Here is a 22,690-nt window from a genome sequence, read left to right on the forward strand (position 1 = left end):
GATGCTACAAACACCGGAGAAGACAGAAAGTTTCCATTAGGAGATTAATGAAGTTAGACAAAAGGTAGAAAATGAGCAAGAATCTGCTTAGAAAATGCTGTGAGGGAGATGGACTGAAATCACCTAAATTTTATTAAGTCCAGTAGTCATCTTATCCACTTCTTGTCAGAAAATGTGCTTAAAATTGGAGACAATTAGTAGCTATAATTATAGCTCAGGAAGGCAGTATTTGGCCTCCGAAGTCAATTGCCTGGGATGAAATGCCACCTCTGCCATTTACTAGCTTTTTGGCTTCAGGGGGGTAACTGGAATTCTGTGTGCCTTGGATTTCTGGTCTGCGAAGTGGGTTAATATTAGTTCCTTCTTCAGGGTTTCTGGGTTAATAGGTGCAAAGCCTTTATAATAACATTATTAAGTATTATCTAGTAAGACAAACATACCCACTGGGTAGAAATCATGCTGCATACCTCTGTACTAAGTAGTGTCCACTGGTGAAGTGTTTATAAAGGTAGATGCTTTCTTCAGTCATCCATAATAATAACTAACACTAAATTTGTGTCAGACACTGTTTCAAAAATGCAAGCAAATACCTGACACTAAAAAGTTATAGGATGTATTTATAGGACTAGAAAATACACAAATTTAATAGGAAACAATTAATCTAGCTAATCAACCCAGATTCTACATGTAGGAGGTGGACGAATGTTCAGAAGGGCCTTTGAGAGGAGGTAAGTCAATATTTCTCATCTAAGCTGCTGATTAGAATCATGAGATCCTTAAAAAAATTTCTGGCTTCCCAACACAGACAAAATAAGTCAGAATCTTTGGGGGTAGATCCCAGACATGAGTGTTTTTAAAGCTCCCCAGGTGTGCCTAATGTGCAGGTAGAGTGGAAAAGCCCTGAAATTTCCTTTCAGTTGCCTCATTTTGCACATGCAGAAGTTGAAGCCCAGAGGGATGAAGCCTTTCCCAAAGGCACAACAGGCTGATGATGCCCTGTCTCATTTCTTTCTGGTCTAAATGTGGCTTGTATTGGTCTTTTCTCCAAATGTTTGGTGCCGTATTAAGAACTGGGAGATGCACTGTGATAATGATTACACAAATGATCTACATTTAAAATGATTTGTTAGTTTAGTCTAAAAGAGAAGTCAAAGGAAGACTAAATGATTCTGCCCCATACTTTAAGGAATATATGTATAAATAAATTAGTCTCATAATATTAAATTAAACACAAATTTAGGAAAATATTATAGTCATTAATACATATTGCAAATACTAAGTAAACAAGAATATAAATCTTTTGATAGTAATTACTTAATAGTAGTGATAGTCAGGTAAGAAATATTTGGCTTCCTATTTATAGACTCCATGGGTTGAAAAGAAATAGCAAACCCTAGATATACGGAACGAAATTGATGCAAATAGACATAACAGAACTAGAAATAAAAGGCATTTTCTTTTGTCCCCATTATTCAGAATGACCAAGGTAGAACCTTTAATTCCTAAGTGTAAGTTTTGAATATCTTAGTGGCTTTAAAAAATGGTTCATATTTAAAAGGGGGCTTGGCCCAGAGATTTGTCCCAGCTACAATCCAGAATTACTGTAAGTGACGTTGTTCTTTTCTTTAGTGGTTAGATATAAGCCTTTACTAATACTTACTATGCTTAATTGCTCATTTTTTAAAAAGGCTAGTTCCTGTTTAAAATTGTTCAGAAGTTGTGTGATCTTTTTAATTCTGCTTTTCTCTTAAAACAGATTTCTGCTGCAGAAAGCAATGGAAATGAATCAGGTGTAAGAGAGCTACTGAAAAGGATCGTGCAGAAAGAAAACTGGTTTTCTGCATTTCTGATTGTTCTGCATCAAACAGAAAACCACGCCCTTATCCAAGAGCTAACAGGCACCACTTGCTTTGAAAGCAATGCAGGTATATCTAATTCTACTAAAAAAGAGTTTGTACATTTTCCCTAGTGATTGAAAGCTTAACGAAGCCTGTAGACACAATGTCAAACACTAAGATATTGAGAATCAAAATTTCAAAATTGGAAGCGATTTGAGAAATCATCTATTTTTTTCCCCTTTACAAATGAAGAAACTGTTGCGTGGGAAAAGATTAACTTACCAAAGATCATAAAACTCAGCAAACTGGGCTATTGACAGCTTTATATATTTATGCAGCTGCCAAATATTGGCAGCTATATTGGCAGCTGACCCCTAGTCTAATATTCCTTCCACTATTCATCTTATATTGAAGACAAGATGATTATCTAAAATTTTTATCAAAATAATTTATGCACTGATTAGATAACCAATAAATTGGAAGAAAATATTTTAGTGGTTATTACAACTGTGCTGCTAGTCTTCTGGTCATCTATATCAATTTTTAAGGAATTTATTAAACATTTGATAAAAGGTCTGTAATTACCAACATATCTCAATATTACTTCCTGTGAGGTTTTTTTTTTTTGTTCCTTCAATTATAATAATAAAAGCAACAGTTTAGAGTCTTCACATATATTATTTGTAAATCTAATATAAACTGCCATCTTGTTTTTCTTTTCAGGGTGTGTATCTTATGTTTTCAAAAATCTCATATGTAAGACAAATTGAAAGTTAATTGGTAATAAAATGATTTAAATACATTACAGTCACTTCAAGCTTACTCCACTTCTTCTGTTCATCCAGCCATCCCATCATTCGTTCAATGAACAACGTGTGATGAGTGCCGCACACTTTGTTGCAAATGCTGCAGATATGGACTTAAGTGAGACACACAAAGTCCCTATTGCCACATACCACTTTCTTTTTTTTTTTTTAAGATTTTATTTATTTGACAGAGAGAGAGATAGCGAGAGCAGGAACACAAGCAGGGGGAGTGGGAGAGGGAGAAGCAGGCTCCCCGCGGAGCAGGGAGCCCGATGCGGGGCTCGATCCCAGGACCCTGGGATCATGACCTGAGCCGAAGGCAGACGCTTAACGACTGAGCCACCCAGGCGCCCAACACATACCACTTTCTAATGCAAGAAGATACCCAGTAAACACTTTTCTCAGTTGCTTTTGCAAAATAAAAAGTTACTAAGTTATTAAAATAAATAGCACATTATTTTTTATTCTATGTTATTTATGAAATAGGTTAATTTCGCCCAGTAAGAAATACACACACACACACACACATCTGTGTATATATATGCATATACAGAGACAGACACACACAACACACACCCATGATGAGTTCCCTTTCAGGACCTCATGGAACCTTTTCCATCCATGACAAACATTCAAGGGCTTAAATTTCGAAGAGAAAATGGCTGCAGTCTAGATTTTTTTGTTTTTGTTGTTCCCTGAGAAATTTTGGTTTCAGTGTAATGAGAAACATTAGAAAGGTGACCTTTTAGGTCACAAGACCTTGTGATATCCGTCCCTCAAATTCGAGGGTACCCATCCATTTTACAGTTGTGTATGGTGGCACATTTGTTTAGGATGGAGTCTAGAAGATCTGCTCCAAAGTGTCTTCTAGATTCTCCTGACATATACAACATGTCTGGCCATGTTTTCTTCTAATATATATATATATATATATATTTTTTTTTTTTTAAGATTTTTATTCACTTAATTGAGAGAGAAAGAGAGAGCAAGTAGGGGTGAGGAGCATGGGGAAGAAGAGGGAAAGCGGACTCCATGCTGAGCACAGAGCCCTATGCAGCTGGATCCCAGGACCTGGAGATCATGATCATGACCTGAGTGGAAACCAAGAGTTGCTCAACCCACTGAGCCACCCAGGCACCCCTCTTTCTAAAATATTTTTAAATTCTTCTTCACCAGATGCTTTGTTAGAAGTTTTGTTTGTTTGTTTGTTTGTTTGTTTGTTTGTTTGTTTGTTTTAGTAGGCACCATGCCCAGCAAGGAGTCCAATGCAGGGCTCCGACTCAGCACCCTGAGATCAAGACCTGAGCCAAGGTCAAGAGTCGGACACTTAGCCGACTGAGCCATGCAGTCGCCTCTAGAAGTTTAATGTAATTCTAAAAATTATAATTCTTTGAACAAGAGCAATGTAGGTAGTGTAGTACATCCCAGGTAATACCTACATTGTAACACACTCATCACATACATCTAGTGCTTTCATGCTTTCCTCTTCACTTTCTTTACCGTATGCCATAAATTTATTAGGTCTTTGTGTGTCTGTTTTTGAATGGCTTAGGGACTAGTTTATCCCAATTTCCCCAGCCCACACACATATCCTGGCTGGCCAAGGCCAGGCACTTTATAAAAGGGGGAAAGGCCTTGTGGAAAGAAAAACAGGGGCACCAATTGTCCAAACCCCTCTCTTGTCCCGTAGCAGGGTCCTCTCATGGTTGGGGCTTCTCCCTCATTCTACCAAAGGGAGTGATGATGGGCATTGACCCAGATACGAGGGCTTCTCTGACGGCAGGGAGCAGAGTGGAAAGGGGTCTCTGAGCTTCCCTTGAGGAGTGGAAGAAAATCTCCAATCCTTGGCTGGGGCAACATCTGTGGACTCCCCACCACCCCTACCTGCAGGCAGGTTGCTCCTGACCCACTCATTCCAAAAAGCAGGGCTTATTTTTTCATTTCCTCAGAAAATCTAATCAGAGGGATTGGGATTTAAATTTTGTTTGCTGAACTATACCTCCTTTTATGGGGATCTAAGAATTTTTCTGGTGGGTCTTAATGACCAGAATAAAGTTAGCTGTGATTATTCTTGTGATTAGGAGTTACTATGGACTAAGTAGTGTTTCCCCAAAATTCATATGTTGAAGCCCTAATATCTACTGTGATTGTTTCTGGGGGATAGAGCCTCCAAGGAGATAATTAAGGTGAAATGAGGTCGGAAGGGTGAGCCCTAATCTGATAGGACTGTGGCTTTATAAGAAGAGGAAGAGATCTCTGTCTCTCTCTTCACCATGTGAGGACACAATGAGAAGGTGGCCTTCTGTACCCTAGAAGGGAGCTCTTACCAGACACCAATCCTGCTGGCACATTGATTGGGAACTTCCAATCTCCAGCACTATGAGAAAATCAAATTCTCTTGCTTGAGTTATTCCATCTATGATATTTTGTTATTGTGGCCTGAGCTGACTGATAGAGGAGCCTAGGCTCTGGATACTGATGCTTATTGAATCCTGGCTCTTTTACTTCCCTGGTTGTATAGCTTTGAGCAGGCACTTGCCCTCTCTGTGCCACAGTTTACTCCTCTGTAAACTGGGGAAAATAATATTACCTATTACCTAGGGCTCTTTGGAGGATTAAGTGATTCAACATTTCCATAGCACTTGTATGGTAAGCACAAAATAAATGGACGATTCTGATTACAAACCCCAAACATACTTAATGTGTACCTGCAAACATTGTCAAGTCATTTTGTCCAACAACAGAGTCCAAAGTCACAACAGTTTTCTTTGGGAAATTCTCCATACGCAGGACATACTTTCCCTTTATTCTTTCAGATGGGTTAATACACAATGATACTTTAAGAAACTTTATTTAGGGAATCAGTCTTCTCTGATAGATGATAGCTTCAGGAGGACAGAAACTCTTCTTTTTCTTTGTAACCCACATAGTCCCGTAAGAAAACATTCAATACTTATTGGTTGAAGGAAGAAAGGCTGATGGGAGAAATGGAGGGAAGGGGAAGGGAAGGATGCAGAATATTTTATTGAATTCCTAAAAAATCTCCAGATATTCAAAATACATGAATTTAGGCTGACATTAAAGCATATGTACATCTCATGTAGAACGCACAGCGAGGGAACAAAATGGCAAGAGCGCAAGCTAAAGAAAAACCACCACCAAATTTGCATTTTCATAATTCAGCCTTAAATATAACTTTGTGTCACTAAATAAGTGTCTTACTTCCTACCAGTAATGGTCAGATGGGGAATCATCAGACTGTTTTTGTGATTACCATGATACTTAGATAATGTCTTTTTAGATAAAATGTAATCATTACAAAAGAATTACTCACTGTGTCCATATTAAAAATAGAAATACCGTATCATAACAAAAACTATGTTCCTAGCATTTCAAAATGTCAAAGTACAAAAGTATATTCAGGCAGATTTCTACTGGGAACCTCCACTTGGTTTTCAAAATAGCAATGATATCTACTTATATTGTGTAAAAACTTGCATTAACGATTTACATTCTGTTTAGGATTTCAAAGTACTTCAATATATTCCGGTAAATGTCCATTAGGAACTCCTGTTTCATTTGCAGAATAGCAATTGCAGTGATGCAGACTCTACACAAGCTTGCACTGCACTACTACTTACCTTCTAATGCTTTATTCACAGAGACTGAGAACTTATCCCAAGAAGGTGGCCCCGACATTCAAGAGGCAGTTCTTTTAGCCACAGGTCAACCAAGTCCAGAGAGAGAGGGCTGGGACGAGGAGAGTGATTCGCTGGAATCGTCTTTGGTGGATTCTTCTGTTGTTTCAGGTATTTGGAACCTGCGCATAGTTTCCATATTTTGCTAATTGCCACTTCCCGAAAAATCAGTTGATGACATCGGGATCTGTGAAACACAGGGAAAAAATTTGGGCCTTGGGATTTTGTGAGCATTCTTATTAAAATTCATATTTCTAGAAACATTTAAATTAAAAGAATTCTTTGTGGCTAAAAATGTTTTTCAAAACTAATGCAATATTAGTATGTTATGAATAGGAACACATTTGGTTCTAATTTTGCTTTATAAGAAGATACCCATGGTCTTCGTGATGTCATAAGTATTATAAGCATACCCTATATTTCATAGTTTTCAAAGTACCTTCAAATATACGAATTAGTTTGATTCATCCCAAGCTCCGAGGATTAAAGAGGCCATTCGTTATCTTTTCTTTATTTTATAGACTGGGATGTCTCAGGGAGGTTCAGCTGGGTTGTAGAGACCAAACGCAAGGCTGTAGCAAAGAAGATGACAGGTGCTAAACTGGGGTTGGCTTGATTTGCAGTAACTAAGTGGTGAGTGAACTATTCACCAGCATGACCACCTTTTTTGATATGAAACATTCCTGGAAGGATCAAACTAATTTAATCACATTCCCCTCCCTAATTTACTGGATAGGAAAATCCTCTCTTCCTCTCTCCCCACCAAAGGGCCACATTCAATTTTCACAAGAAATAGTCATTTAAAAGAAACAATTTTTAAAAATCTGTGCTGTGCTGGTAAATGTTGAAGAAGTAATTCTCCGGAGGAAAGAAAGGAAGTCCTGAGCTGTAGCATTTGCCAACCTTCATGATGCAAATGCTCCCACTGAAGCTGATGTCAGACCTCCAACGTAATGTCCCTGAGTTGGAAAGGGAGAAGCACTAGGTCACCATCGTGTTAGCATTTCCACTATGCAGATACAATGGGCATTAACAGCCTCAAGGACATAGATAATAGAGAAATCCAGAAACACGATTAGGAAGTGATGAGTTTAAGTATTCATTACCTATGCTTTCATATAATTTATTTAACTGTAAATCGATATTATTTAATTTTTTAAATGGATGTGCTTAACCTACTCACAAATTCCTGAAAATCTAACGATTGGCTTTTGTGAGCTGATATAAGCTGACTCCATCACACCACTGCAAAGTTTACTACTTTCTTCTCTCTCTCGCTCTCTCTTTTTTTTTTTTTAAAGTAATCTCTACCTCCAATATGGGGCTCGAACTCACAACCCTGAGATCAAGAGTCACACGCTCCACTGACTGAGCCCACCAGGCGCTTCCAAAGTTTACTATTTTCTACTCAGAAAAGTAGTGTAGCTGCATTGCAGGAAATTTGGAAAATGTGAAAACATACAAAGAAAAAGTCACTCATCCTCCCACAATGTAGATATATTACTCTTAACATTTGGGTATCTATCCTTCTGCTCTTTTAACATAAGTGGATGTTTATACACGATGGCATTTCTCCTGTGTTTGTTAGGTAGTCTTCTATAGCATGGTTTTTAATGACTTAATAATAGTTCCATCCATTGGGTGCTTTATAATTAATAAATCAATTGTTAAATATTTAGGATGTTTAAAAATTTCTACGTTGTGAATAGCTCTCTTCGTATCTATGTTTCAGTTTAATTCTCAAAAACATACTACATAATTGGAACTTCTGGATCCAATGATGTTTGCAATCTTAAGACATTTGATACTTAATGTCAAATTTAACTCCAGGAACTTGTACCAATTTAGGTGTCCTTTAGTAGTATAAGAGAGTGCCTATTGCCCTGAAGTCTCTTCCACAAGAACAGGTATTTCTACAAAATATCATTATTTTCAAGCCTTGCCAGTTTGGTATTTTGCTATTTGAATTTTATTTTTTTGATTTCTGGTGGAAAACCTTTTTGTAAGTTTATTCTCTTTGTTGTTGTTACTAATTCCCTATCTATTTGTCTATTAAGGTGTTTATATTCTTCTTGCTGATTTATGTGAAGTACCTAAATATATAGGATAGCATTTCTTTGTCATAAATAGTCCCAATATGTTTTATAGTTTGCCAGCTATTCAGGCTTGTGCCTCACTCATTTGTTTGTTTGTTTGTTTGTTTTTTATGCAGTGCTTCTGCTGCTTTCCTGTGTATGTGAACCATTGGGAGGAGTGGGTCTTAATGAAATGCATTCTGATTCAGTAGGTCCTGTGTGGAGCCCGAGATTCTGCCTTTCTCACGCGCTCCCAGGTGATGCTGTATTGCTGGTCCTGGACCACACTTTAAGTAGTGAGGTTTAATATACAGAATAGCAAATACCTGAATTCCAGAGGATTTTTTTTTTCATTTGAGCAGCTGCGCTTTCTTTCAGAAATCATGATCTTATCGGAATGCCAAAATCACTATCTGAATGTGGATTTGTCACATTTTAATAAACTTCCTTGGTAGGACACCTGACATCTCTGTGGGTTACCAGCTATTTTCTAAATCCACACTAGAAAGAATCGAAGACAGGACTGAGGCTGGAAGATGATCCTGTATCTTGAATGAGGGTTTTTCATCAAAGGTTGCCAGCAATGCATCTCATCAGCCTGTAGCTTATGTCTCTATGGAGGATTCTGAGTCTTAAAGTGAACAAAACTAAGGGCAAAACTTTAAAAATGTTGTTTTTCTATGAGTTAGTGTAAAACTTAAAGTTGCATGTTGTGAAAAAAAAAAAATCTAGATCTCAATAATGGCCTTAGAGGACGGAAAGGGATTTTTTCCCTTTGTGTTCCCTCTCTCCCTCTCTCCCATTTGCCCTCTGTTCCTTTGGATTCTTTCATTTAACAAATATTTATTTAACTACTACATGCCAGACATGTACTGTTCAGTGTTCAGTACTGCCAAGACAGTGGGGGAATGTAACAGAGGTGGCTTCTTGCTCCCGTGGAGCTTTCAACTGACGGGCATGTCAGTCAACCAGTGGTCACTGCATAGTCACAGTAAGTGCTAGTAACATTCATACAGTAAATGCAAGGACAGCCTATTAAAATATATATACCAGTCTGAGAACATGTGGAAGTATAGTCCACTGTACAGTGATAAGGACCCCACCCAATTCACAGACTTGAATGACCTTCTGGTCTGTAGGATCCTCGTGATGTCTGGACTTCCCTGTGGACTTGAGAGCCAGACAGACCAATCCATTCTGGCCCTTTTCAGAGCAATAACAAAAGGTAACTTATTTATGAAAATGTAGTTCCTTTGCTTTAGGTCTTAGACACCACTGCTGATAGATGCTATGGGTCATTCCAAGTGTTTGTCTCTTTCCTTATTGCTCTCCGGAACTAAGAATTACAGATATAAATAACTTGTAAAGTACCATTAGCCCAAGAAAGTTACTGGTGTCCTTTTGATTGAAGTTTTTGTTGCAAAAGTTACCGTAGAAGGATTTTGCCCCTACAGGCATCCTTTCATAGAATTAACAGTTAAAATAAAGGGGAAAATATCCCATAGTCTGTACTATGCATTTGCATAATTTTGTTTGCGTATCTTATCAGTATTGATAATGTATAATCCTTATTTTGAATTCTAATATATAGGGTTAAGATTTCATATATAGCTCAAATATAGTCAATGCTACGTTGAAAGAAACTTATTGCTTAAGCTGCACACATTCTATAAATATGAATTTTCATATGCAGAAGGAAAAAAATGTAACTCGAATTGTTTCTAATTTTAAATTGACTCCTCTAATTTTTATTTCTGAACAAGTTTCTAAAATTTTTTTTCAGCGCATAATAGTCTTGGTGCATACAAGGGGTAATTATTTATAGTTTCAATACAAAGATTCCTTATATATTGTTTTTTAGCCCCTTTGACTCCTTAACACACCTGATGGGTAAGATACGCTACCACTAGTAACAGTCACCTGCCCTGAAACCAATTTTAAACCCATTTCTCCTTCACTCTTGGGGTGATATATCAGGATTTCCTAGGAGGCAGCTCTGGAGAGTGCTTTTGTCATGCCTCCACCCTGGGGACTGATATTTGTTCTTCCTTCCTCCTTCCAACTACTTCCCATTAAAAAGTGGTTAATAATGAAGATACACCAATTTTTAAGACTTGCCTTCTTCTAAATTAACACAATAATTTCTAAAGGATGTTTGAATAGTTCTCAGACAGTTAGTAGAATTTTAATGCTGGATGTTATAGTTCTGCTTTCTAAAGTCACTGGTCATCTCTTATAACAAGAAAATATTGGAAATCTGTGCTGTTTCTCTAGACCACATCTCCCTAGAAAACATCAGAGGGACAAAAAAGCCACATTCATTTTCTTCTGTTGAAAATAACTTTAGGAAATACGAGGTTATCTGGATCATTTTAATTCTGTATGCTTACAGTAGAATTGATTGTACAATCATTTTTAATTTAATAATCTGCTATTGCTTTCTCAAAAACAAGTAAGTAGTTATTTTACACCGACTTTTACATTACACTATTTTAGGAGTTAATGCCTTAGAATAAAATGAAAGCAAAGCAAAAGAGATTCAAAACAAAATAAAACTTTTATTTGCAGTGAACTTACTTTGATGAAGAGTTTCCCATAAAATCTCTCAGACTTCTTTTACCGTTCTATGTTGGATCTTCCTGTTATCAAACGAGAAAGTGCAAGTACCCGAGATTGGCCAGCAGAGGGCGCTTTTACATTATAAAGAGAATGGAATTCACTGTTCCAGGGTGGAAGATTATAATGTAACTGTAGAGTGTGCCATATGTGAATATACAGTGCGCATGACTGTGAATGCATGTGTATATTTTGATTTATATATTCGTTCACGTGAAGATTTTAAAATTCCACCCCAGCTAATGAGCTTACCAACCTGCTTGTTTTCAGACTTTAATACCTTCTTTTTCATATTCCCCCATATGTTCCACTCCTTAGGTTTATCCGGTGACATTATGCTTTGGAATATATTGTGGATATATTTTGCATAGATCATGTTCTGTAGGAGGGGTTTAAAAATTGACCTTTATAAAACAGCCTCCTTCTCCCTGGCCCAATCTGTTATAGCACTTTTTTTGTTGTTGTTTTGTTTTGCCTTTTTATAGACCAAAGTCCAATCTTAGATTTGGTCTATACTAATTTCTGTAAAAATGCCACAAAATTTATCCTTGCACATGAGGACCAGAATAATGTTTTATAGCACCAGCCTCTAGAAATTTAGAGAGTTTTAGAATCTCTAGAAAAAAAAATTACCATATAGCACTTGAGACCTTAGTGGAAAAGATAATTGATATAGCAGCATATAAGATGGTGTCAGAATTACCCACACTATTACAGGATTGGTTTGACTTCAGGTAACCATCCTTCACTTCTTTTTTTTTATTTTTTTAAGATTTTATTTATTTGAGAGAGAGAATGGGAGACAGAGAGCACGAGAGGGAAGAGGGTCAGAGGGAGGAGCAGACCCCCCCACTGAGCAGGGAGCCCGATGCGGGACTCGATCCCGGGACTCCAGGATCATGACCTGAGCCGAAGGCAGTCGCTTAACCAACTGAACCACCCTGGCGCCCCCATCCTTCACTTCTATATTTTGCTACATTTAGTTACATTAATTACTGGGAATCAAAAATACTACTGAGTCAATCCAAAAGGCAGATATTAATTTGAGTTGAAAAAGAGAAAAAGGGAGAACCGGCGAGAGAGAGAGAGAGAGAGAAGCTGCTGTCCCTGCTGATGTCAGTGCTGGCTAACAGTTAATATAGGTTTGTATTTTATTTGAAACCTCCCTGGAACTATGTAGGTTAGTTATATGACTTCCAATTGCTTAATAGTTCTATGAGGGTTATTGTTCATCTCTCAGGATGGAGGACATAGGTATTTTGACAGGAAGAATCTCCCCGGTGTGCAGCTAAGACGTGCTGGATTTATTTTCATGACATCCTTTTAGGGCTACAAACCTCAAGCGTTTTTTGTTTTGTTTTGGTTTGGTTTGGTTTTTTTTTAGCACCATTTTAACAAAGACGACAATTTTAATTTTAATTTGATGCTTAGGCCTTACCTTCTCTATTTTGGCATGTGAATGAGGACTAGAAGCCAGAGAGTGAGTTAGTCAGGTCTTATTATTGAGAGAACCAAGTACTGGGGTATTGCCCTCACCCTCAAGGAGTTTATAACCCAGTTCCGGAAAACAAGTTCCAGGCCCCCAGAGAAAAACAGTTATCTATCCAGAGTGAAGGAGACCATGTTACAGGATAAGGAGGGAAGACTGAGGAGGAAGGAAGACCTAGAGACAGCCTCCCTAAGGAGGAATCGGAGACATCCGTTCATCCGGTCCTGTGTTGGATCTGTGCACAGAGGTGGTAAGCAGCATTTCAGACTGCATGGACACTATGAGCAAGGGTGTAGTTGTAGGAAGATTCAAAATATGTTTAGGGTGGGGGGTGTCCATGAGGGGAGCTCTGCATGTGTGGGAGCAGGACTTTTAAGGAAAGTCTCTGTACTTCTACTCAATTTTGCTATGAACCTGAAACTGCTCTGAAAAATAAAGTCTATACAAGATGAATCAAACTGTAATAAACACATCAAAATCCAGCTGTAGTAAACACAGCAAAATGATACAAAAATGCAGGAAGCAGTTTGATTAGAGAGGAGCATTTCTGCGGGGACAGTGGTAGGAGAGAAGACTTCTCAGATCGATCAGAGTTCATGGGCTTCTGTATGGTTTTTACAAATGATTTCCCTAAGGAAACAAAATACTCTGAACAATGATGAAATACTAGCACAGTGTGCACCAGATCATTTCAGATGATGTTCGTAGGAGAGTCCTTCATCGGAGGACTGTGTACCCTGGGGAGCTGGAGCTGGCTGCCACTAGCTTGCCAGAGCCAGATGCACCCATTTCTTCCCAGCTCCACTCTGTGACGTCACGCTGGTAGCTTGAAATCAGCCCTGGCAGGAATATTTACACCATGGAAATTAGCAGACACTTTGAAATCATGTTTTTTGTTTTGTTTTGTTTTTACCTCAAAAAGTCAACCATTGAGTATTTACCAGGACACCTTTAAATGTGTCTCTTCCCATACTCTCCTCAGGCTTGCTTAAGCCTGCCTAACTTGAATAGCTCTTCCTGAGGGGTGCTTACCAGCCCAAGAAGTTTCCAGTTGGTCTTCTATCTTGCCTTCCCTAAACCTTGCTAGTGCCAAGACTCACTTCCCATGTGGTCATCTGGCTTTTCACTCATAGCTGATTTACTCTGAGACTTTTGGTCTCTGTTACTGACTAGGTCACTCTAGTGAGTATGGTTATTATCCCCACAACCCTGTATTCTAATAACTATCTTTATAGATGGAGATCCAAGTCCAAAGGCTAAAGGGCATACATGATACAATTTAAGCCAACACTATTACTTACACACAATTCAAATTTAATTCTGACTGAAACATTTCAGCAGTATAAATTCTATAAACAGGAGCAAGGAGCTCCATGGATAGCCATGTGGGCCTGTGGCTCTAGGAGAGTTTTTTCTCTTTGGGGAACTCATTTCCTAGAAGCTTGGATCCAGGAGAGAATATGCAAGGTGGGTGGAGGTGGCTTCTCTCCATTCTGCGGGAACACATGTTCCCTGGCACGGAGAGCAGAATCTGACAGACCAAAAATGTGAGCGTGTGTGTGTGTGTGCGCGCACACGCACAAATCCATATACATAGAGCTGAAAATAAAAGTCATCTATTTCCTCTCAAAAAAGATTAAGGATAAGTTATTTCAAAAGAAAAGGAGTGTTTGAGTGTTAGGATACTTTGCATTTTAGAAAAAAAAAAAGACAAGAGGTCTTAGCAATGTGTCTGATCCAATTATAGGAGCCCACAGAAAAGCACAGAAAGCTTCAAAGGAACCCACAGTGGGAGAAGAGTCCAAAATAACTTTATTGGTGGTCTTGAAGAGCTTGGCTAGTATATCTCAATGAGACATTAGAGGAGGAAGGGAAAAGAAAGAGGGTGATAAAGATGCGTCTTAGTCCCAAATGTAGTCATCACAAAAAGCCTGCTTTTTCCATATGGACAATACCCAACTGTTGTTCATTTTTAAGTATCAATAAGAGCTATCAAAAAAGGACCCTAAAAAAGAAAGAAGGAAAAAAAGAAAGAAAGAGAGAGAGAAAGGGTATTATTACTGGTACGAAAGCAAGCACACTTAGGAAGCCCATGTGATCTTTGTGGGAGTGCCCATAAGTGTACCTGTGTTCGGTTCTTTAGGGTAGTCTTCCGCATTCCAGACTGCGGGGATTACGAAGCCAGGCAAGGGGTAATAGCTAAATAGGTGAAGCTAAAATGCATCACAAGGTCAGAACTAGAATAAACATGAAAGTACGGTGACAAGTGAAATTAGACTATTTGCAGACCTTGTAAGCACTACCTCTCATGTGAATGAGATCTGCAGGTGCCCTTCTTTTTTCTCAATGTGCATAGAAGCCCTGGCCCCTTGCACTGCTTCCTGTTTTAAAGCAAAACCACTTTTCAGCAAAGAGAATGTATGACAGCCTGAGGCAAGGGGTGAAAAAGGAGAAATATTTGTGGAGTGGGAAATACATCTAGGTTGAAAATAGGGGGGACATTACCTGGCAGGGATAGAAGTAAGAACCAATTTGTATTTTACCTAAGGAAGCCTAGCTCTTAGGTTGAGTAAACGATGTACTTACCAACTAATTGTTATAATAGCATTTTCCAGCAGAGGGCATACTTTACATTGAAATAGATCTAAAAAGGCCTTCAACCAAGAGGTTTTTTTCATTTGAATTTTTTTAACTTCAATATTTTTGGTTTCTAAATGGTTTAAAAATATTCTAAAGTATTTAAAGTCTAGAAGATGTTAAATGTGAAATTTCTCAGATTCCAGTTAATATTTCTGCCTTATTAGTAAAATATTCCAAGTTGTGATTGCAAAATGAGGCATTTTTTTCCGTGGTTTATGGACTGGTCTTAGACACTATCATTGTACACAGAGCTGTTCTTTTTTTGTGCTGTTTACAAAATTATTACAGAAAATCCTATCTTTTAATTGGATGAGTATCGTTTTCTTTCATTCCAAAAGAGTTTGATATAAATAACTGCTTTTTTTTTTTAACAGTTAGAAATTACCAGCATTTTCTAATCTGTTTTGTAGCCAGCTTTGATATTTTCCTTAGAGGAAATGACACCTATATAAAAGTTAACTAAACTTATTATATAATATAACTCCAATATTCAAAGACCATTTAAGTAGCAACTTCATGAGAATTTAAGATTTGTTTCTCTTCATGATTCATTTCCTTTATCTAACGGAATCATTCTCAAGATAAATGAGAAAGTAGAAACTGCTACCTATATTAAAAAAAAATTTAAGAAAAAAAAGGTTAAGTCACTCGTTAGCAGTGGCTGAGCTCAGATCTGGAGGCCGATCTGCTTGACTCCTAGCACAGTGTTCTTTTCATGGTAACACCCTGCCTCCAAGTGACTACTCTATTTTATCTGATCTATTTTAACATCATAGACATGACTTTCTTCATCAGGACATAAGTCCAGATTGACATATTGTGAAAAGTGCACAGAATAAAACAAAATAATCCTGTATAAATCAGTGGCAGGAATTCTTGGCTTATAAACTCAATAGCCTGGTTTAATTTTGGCATCACATAATCACTTGATCTGACTTTATGTGTATGTGTGTTTGTGTGATTTTTAAAACATGACTTCTTTAAGTGAATGCAGGAAGAAAATCTCTGGGGAAGACATTCTTAATGTTATGGGAGATTCAATATATTTTCTTTTATTATTAAAGTTATTTCCTTTAGTATTTCTCTTTCTATGAAATAAAAAAATTATATCAAATGCATAAGAATTCGCTGCCTAGGAAACAAAATTATTTTTGTGTTGAGAAAGTGGAGATTTTATATATCCTCAAAATGACAAAGAAATAGACCTCTATATATTCACTTTCATTTTTATAATTATCTCTAGCAAAATTATTCCAATTAATTTTGTTTAACAAGGATGGGAGTGTTCCTCCTTTTATTTGCGTGCAGAAAAGTAAATTTCAAAATTTGTGTGGATATTTAAATACAAAGTAAATGAAAGTCTATTGATGAAATCAGAAATGTTAGCAAAATAAGACAATCTCTCTACTTCCCACCCCCCTTGGGAAGATAAACTGTTTCAAGATTGATAGAAAATTTGACATTACAATGAAAATGTCCATATGCTTTAAAACAACAACAACAATAACCAACTTTCACTTCACTTAACACTTGGCTATAGGATTGTTTGCTTGTTTATAAAGCTTCGCACAAATCATCAAAAAAACACTGGAATACCAGGCTTGGATTCAGAAAATGGGGACTTCTCGCTCGGCTCCATTCTAGCTGTGTGATCAGGATAGATCATTTAACTTCTCTGGGCCTCACTGTGTCATCTGTAAAACTAAGGTGATAATGGATATCTACCACATAGGATGTTGAGGTTTAAAGTGTAATTTACATCGTGAAGGCACCGAGCTCAGTGTCTTCCTGACACATTGCAAATTTGTTTGTAAGATCAAAATAATCCATGTAATACACTTAATAATACCCAATTTTTGGTAGCAACTTTCTTTAATATTTATAAATTAATCATGCACATTGCACTAAACAACTCCCCCAAACTTACATATGTTAAAGCAAAGCTTGGGGAAAACCTTGACTTTACATATATACAAAGTATTTTAAGATTGTTGTTTAACTGCTAGCGAATAGAAAATGAAATGAAAATCAAGTGTAATTTCCATTTGTATTACACTTAGTGGGAAATGTAAAGATACAGGGTTAGATTTTAGATAATACTTGTTAGTATTTTTTAGTATTTTTGGTATTACCTTTAGTTCTCATACCATATTTAAAACAGCAAATGAAAAGCATGTCAAAATTTACTTTTTTGCCTCAGAAATCTTAGTCTATATTTCTAGATCTAGAATTATCCTTGCAATGACATTTTCCCCATCTCATTTTACACCTTGCCTTTTCCTTATAAATCATATTCTCTTTTCATCAGTACATCTGCCCAAAACACTCTTCTGCTTGACAGTTCTATCCCACACTCGCCTCTAAGCTTCTAACAAGGCATACCTCTGGGAATTGCAAAGTGCCATATTTAAAATCTCTCAGTGAGATATACAGGTTTTCCCTTGTGATCATAAGGGATTCCTCAAATCTGAGTTTGAGAGCTAATCTACGACAACTGGTAGGCACAGTATTTTCACATTAGTATATTTATGTTGTGCTAATATACTTAAACAGTATGTATGTCCATTGAGAATTTTTCTACAAATCTCTTATCAGCTTTCTTTTAACTTTTAAGAAAGATGTCTTACATATTTGATTGGCGCTGGCTGTAATGCCATTATATTTCCCGCTGACTAGGTTTAATCAAGTCGGAAGGGAGATGTCACAGATGTCTCCGATGCTCAGGGAGTACTAGTCAGCAATAAAAAGGAACAAATTACTGATATAAACAATGTGGATGCATCTCAAATGTGTTATGCTAAGTTGAAGAAGTCAAACAGAGGTTACATACTGTGTGAATCCGTTTATGAGATGTTCTGGAGAAGGCCAAACTGTAGGGACAGAAACTAAATCAGGGACTACTAGGGGGCAGCAGGAGAGAAATGACAGCAAAGGAGCCTGAGGGGACTTCTGAAGTGATAGAAAAATCATGCTTGTGATGGTGGTTGCCAAACTGTATACATTTGTCAGACTCATCAAACTAAACCTACCTAAAAGAACAACCTAAAAATAGTGATTATAAAGATACATAAAAGGATAAATTATACCTCAGTGCACCAACTAAAAAAAATAAATAAATAACTGGTTAAGGAAAAAGAAGATACTTGTAGTTTTGAGGAGTTGTACGCTGTCTCTCTCCAGAGAAGTTTTATTGAAAATATACTTTGTGCGTTTTTCAACCATTTCTATTTCTAGCCCTGAATGTGTGACACTCAGACTAGTTTTAAGTAGCTAAAGGCTACTTTAATGCAATTTATTTAGTGCATTTAGGAGCTGTAGCATGAAGTGATAATTATGTAACAAGTATAAATATTATGAAATGTTATTAATTGTAAGAAGAACATTATTTAATGGAACTCGTGCCCTAATGATACGCCAACTCCTTGATTTTTATTTCATTTTCCAGTCATCAGCAATTGAGCTACAGTGCTAAGACCTGATTGTACCTAAGATTACTTAATGGTTATCAAATTCTAGGAGGCGAATTGTAACAGCCCCACTTTAACTAATGGCGAGCCAGGCTCAGAGCAACCTCAATAGCAAATTTCTTAAGTCCTGATTCCAGAGCCGACATTTGTTGCCATCTTTTATTTACTTTTACCAGTTTAGCAATAATTCTGATCCTTGTGGATAAGATTGCATAAGTCCTTGGCAATATACTGTAAAGAGGGAAGTCTTCCCTAGAGGAGAAAAAAAAAAGAGAGAGATTTTCAAAAGGAACTGATACTGAGTACTGAAAACCAGACATCGGGATTAACAAATTAAGAGAATTCTCTTGCCGTTCATCCTAACTGTAACTTTTTGATGGAAGCTTAGTTTAATTGTAGCAAAGGAAAACATTTATTTCCAACCTCACATAAGCTTCCACTACAACTGCAATGCTAGGCTTTAATGAGATTCTTTTTGAGCAAATTCTTTTTGAGATTTTTAAAGTTATGTTTATCACTGAACTGTTATTTTCATAACCGATTAACAGAACCATGTACTTTATTAATTTTTTATACTTTATTAATTCCCTACCAGATTATGTTAAAATAACTCAGTGGTTACTATATAATACTTTGTGTTTCAATGCCATTATCAAGCCTAGATTTTCTTTTCTTGGGCAAAATTTCCATGTGGGGGGACAACAAAAGTGATAAATGTTTACAAGTTTGTATTTACTCTCATATCGGACGTGCATTAAAGTAGGTATATGCGTTTGATTCACTACCCAGCAGCTGCTCATCCATAGTGGGGTTTTTAAATGTTGCTTGCCAGAAACTCTTACCTTTTCTTCATAATCGTCTGGGTGCGCCTTTTCCACTTGCATTGAACTGTATGTACTGTGTGCTGTAGAGGTGTGCAGTTAAAATACGTTTATTCTCAGAAATATTTTAAAAATATTTTAAAATGTTTTCCTTTGCAGAATCAGACACAAGTTTGGCAGAAGGAAGTGTCAGCTGCTTAGATGAAAGTCTTGGACATAACAGCAACATGGGCAGTGATTCAGGCACCATGGGAAGTGATTCAGGTACTGCCTAACTGTTGTGTAAACCTTAAAAACTGTGAAATAAGACGCCATATAGTGGAAAGCATGGGGGCTGTTCGTACCCTCCCTGATGGATTTATGCAATTAAAGCAATTCTTTTCTACAGTTGAAGTCGTTTTGGAACTTTGCCATTCACTTTCTTTAAAAGTACAACTTATAAAAGTCTTAGACTCAAGCTCTCTCATTTTTGGTCCAGTCCTTATCTTTTTTGGTGTAGATAAGAATGTGCACATGCCACATTCCATAGAGTCGGGTCATCCGTTTTCTTTATGCCCTCTGTTTCAGTTAAGTGGACTGCATTTAAGTCATGAATGCGGTTTGGTACATGTGTTCCCGTACCCTACTTTTTTTTTTTAATCAAAATACGTTTTAAATGAAAAAAATTAATACTGTCAATAAGAAGATTGTGACTCTAGATTAACTGCAGATAACAAGAGTCCTTTTATTTTTTATTTTTTAAATTTTATTTTATTTAAATTCAATTAATTAACATAGAACGTATTATTAGTTTCAGAGGTAGAGTTTAGTGATTCATCAGTTGCATAGAACACCCAGTGCTCATTACATCACATGCCCTCCTTAATGCCCATCACCCAATTAACAGGAGTCCTTTTAAAATGAAAAACTAAAAATTATACATGTAGTTAAAAGAGTTTCAATTTGTCTAAATAGCTCTTGCATAGAAGTAGAGTTTCCAAAAAATATTTTGTCATTAAATGAGGACTTTATTAAGTGTTTCCCAAATTACTCTATTAGTTGGATATCACACCAACAATAAATGAGAGTGCCTCTTCCCAGTCCCACACTCCAGCAATACTTCCTGTTATCAGAGTGCCTAAATTCCATCAGTCTGGTCGATTTCCTATTGCTTCTTCCTGTTGTTTGAATGTGCAATTCCAATGATTACTACTGAACTAAAATGTTAACATTTTCTAAGAAGAGGTGATAGATCCTCGGGTATCTTTTATACACCTTTCCGTATTTGTCTGTGCATTTGAACTATTTCATAATTAGAATTAACAAATTATAAACAAACAAAAAATGCTTTACAATGTGGCCAGCTAAGAATCAGTAGGAAACTGGCAAATTAAGAAACACAAATTACTTTATTATTCATTTGTTCTCTGATTGAGTTGTAGAAAACACTTGGAGAATATTGTGTACTTCAGATTCCCCTGCATTGTCAGACGAATTACAGAAATTTAACTAGAGGAGTCCTTAAGGGACAGAATCGTTTACATAAAAGTGGTCATCTGCCTTAAAAGCTTTCCAGGATTTTAAAGGGTTAATTCATTTTCTGTTTACTGCACTCAGTGTTTATTAAGTTATTGCCCTGTGCTTATTTCTGTGGGTTGTATTTGATTTTTCCATACTTGTTATACAGTTGTTACATTTAATAATTAACATTTCTATTAAATTTTATTGATGTTAGAACTCAAAATATGCTCTAGCTAATATTTAAAGTCTTTATGGTTGTTTTAAGCTTCTGGACTTCATCCTAATTTTTGTTTGTCTAAGTAAGGGCTTTTCAACAATATTCATTCATTCAATAAATATTAAATGGGTATCCTCTATGTGCTGGGGATTTTGTCTATTTAGCGCTGTTAGCAAATGTAACTATTTGCTGATTTTCAGTCCTCAATGTGGCATGAAAGACGTGATAAATCTGAACACAACCTACTTTTAAAAAGCAAATACATTTTCAAAGGCAAATACATTTGAAGACAAACACATTTTCAGAGGACACCCATTGATGTTCTAGATGGGGTCAGTGCTTAGAAACAAAGAATTACTTTGGATAGTGGGTAGTAAAATTCTGCATTTATAAAATTATGAAATTCTTTTCCCTCAGGTGCATGATATAGACTGAAGTAGAAATCAATGCAAAAAAAAAAAGGGATTAGATAAATTGCAAACTGGTAAACATATGTTGAATTTCTGAAAAGCATTACAATGTTTGGGATAATATTTTAACTTTTGAAGTTGACATCAAAGGAACTCTATCCCATATGTCCTTTGTCCACCTTCAACAATTACATAGTGGGACATAAGGATCATGGATGTGACCCACTACCATAACATTATGTTCCTCTGTGGCAGTGTTACATCATAGTAAAACATATTAATGATGCTCTTAAAGTTTAAATATTCTCATTATGCTATGGAAGGCTTTTTTGTTTTTCTGTCTCTCATTTTTAGAGAGATATACTGCACCTCACAAAGTGGCAATATTTTTGGCAATACACATTGGCCTTATATGTAGAAAGTGTTTCCTTACTATTTCGAGGTAGTACCTATTAATATTTGTCCAGCTGGAATGGCGTATTTTTCCGTAGTTACATACTATAGGTAAAGGAATACTTTGTCGATTTCAAACACATGCAGTGACAGACCTTTTCTCTCCAAGAATAACTCAGCTGTCAAAATCAATGTGAGAATGAAATGTGCCACATGGTGTAGTTCCAATAAAATGTTATTATTTAAGTCCTATTTGATTTTATTTTTTGACCACTTATATGGTATAGTATAATTTCCAGGTCTTCAATCAATATTTGTTGTAGAGGAAGGGCACAATGTTATTCAAAGCTTGTGCATATTTTAAATACCACATTCATTATTGTATTTAATTGATTTTGCTTTTTCAAAGCAAGCCAAAGAGAAACAAAAAAACAAACAAACAAAAACCCAAACATTTCTTTTATAAAGGAAATTGGCTCCTAGCTCATTGACACCAGCTCAGTTCTCTCCTTCTGGTGACAGAGAAGAGAAAATTCTCTTCTCATTGCTTATGTGGATAAATTCTTCCATCCCTATGTCAGAGGATGTGATAAGGCAAGAATCAGGCTGAATATTTAGCACTCACCCAGCTCTTCTTTGGATGCTGTTCTCACAATGAATCCAACTCTCATTTTTTTTTCTATGTTCACTCTGTGCTTCCCTTTTAAACTTGGGGCTACC

The 22,690-nt window shown here is 36.6% G+C and overlaps 1 protein-coding gene across 1 annotated transcript in view; it reads left to right on the forward strand.

Annotated features, from left to right (window-relative positions):
• Positions 1-22,690, forward strand: part of IFIH1 (interferon induced with helicase C domain 1) — a 54,796-nt gene that overhangs the window by 5,793 nt on the left and 26,313 nt on the right. The window contains exons 2-4 of the mRNA XM_035007890.1: positions 1,757-1,925; positions 6,307-6,453; positions 19,610-19,714. Of these exons, the coding sequence (XP_034863781.1) occupies positions 1,757-1,925; positions 6,307-6,453; positions 19,610-19,714 (421 nt within the window). The remainder of the gene's footprint in view (positions 1-1,756; positions 1,926-6,306; positions 6,454-19,609; positions 19,715-22,690) is intronic.

Source organism: Mirounga leonina, unplaced genomic scaffold (genome assembly GCF_011800145.1).
Source record: "Mirounga leonina isolate KUSES-001 unplaced genomic scaffold, KU_Mleo_1.0 Mir_151, whole genome shotgun sequence".
Taxonomy (NCBI): Eukaryota; Metazoa; Chordata; class Mammalia; order Carnivora; family Phocidae; genus Mirounga; species Mirounga leonina.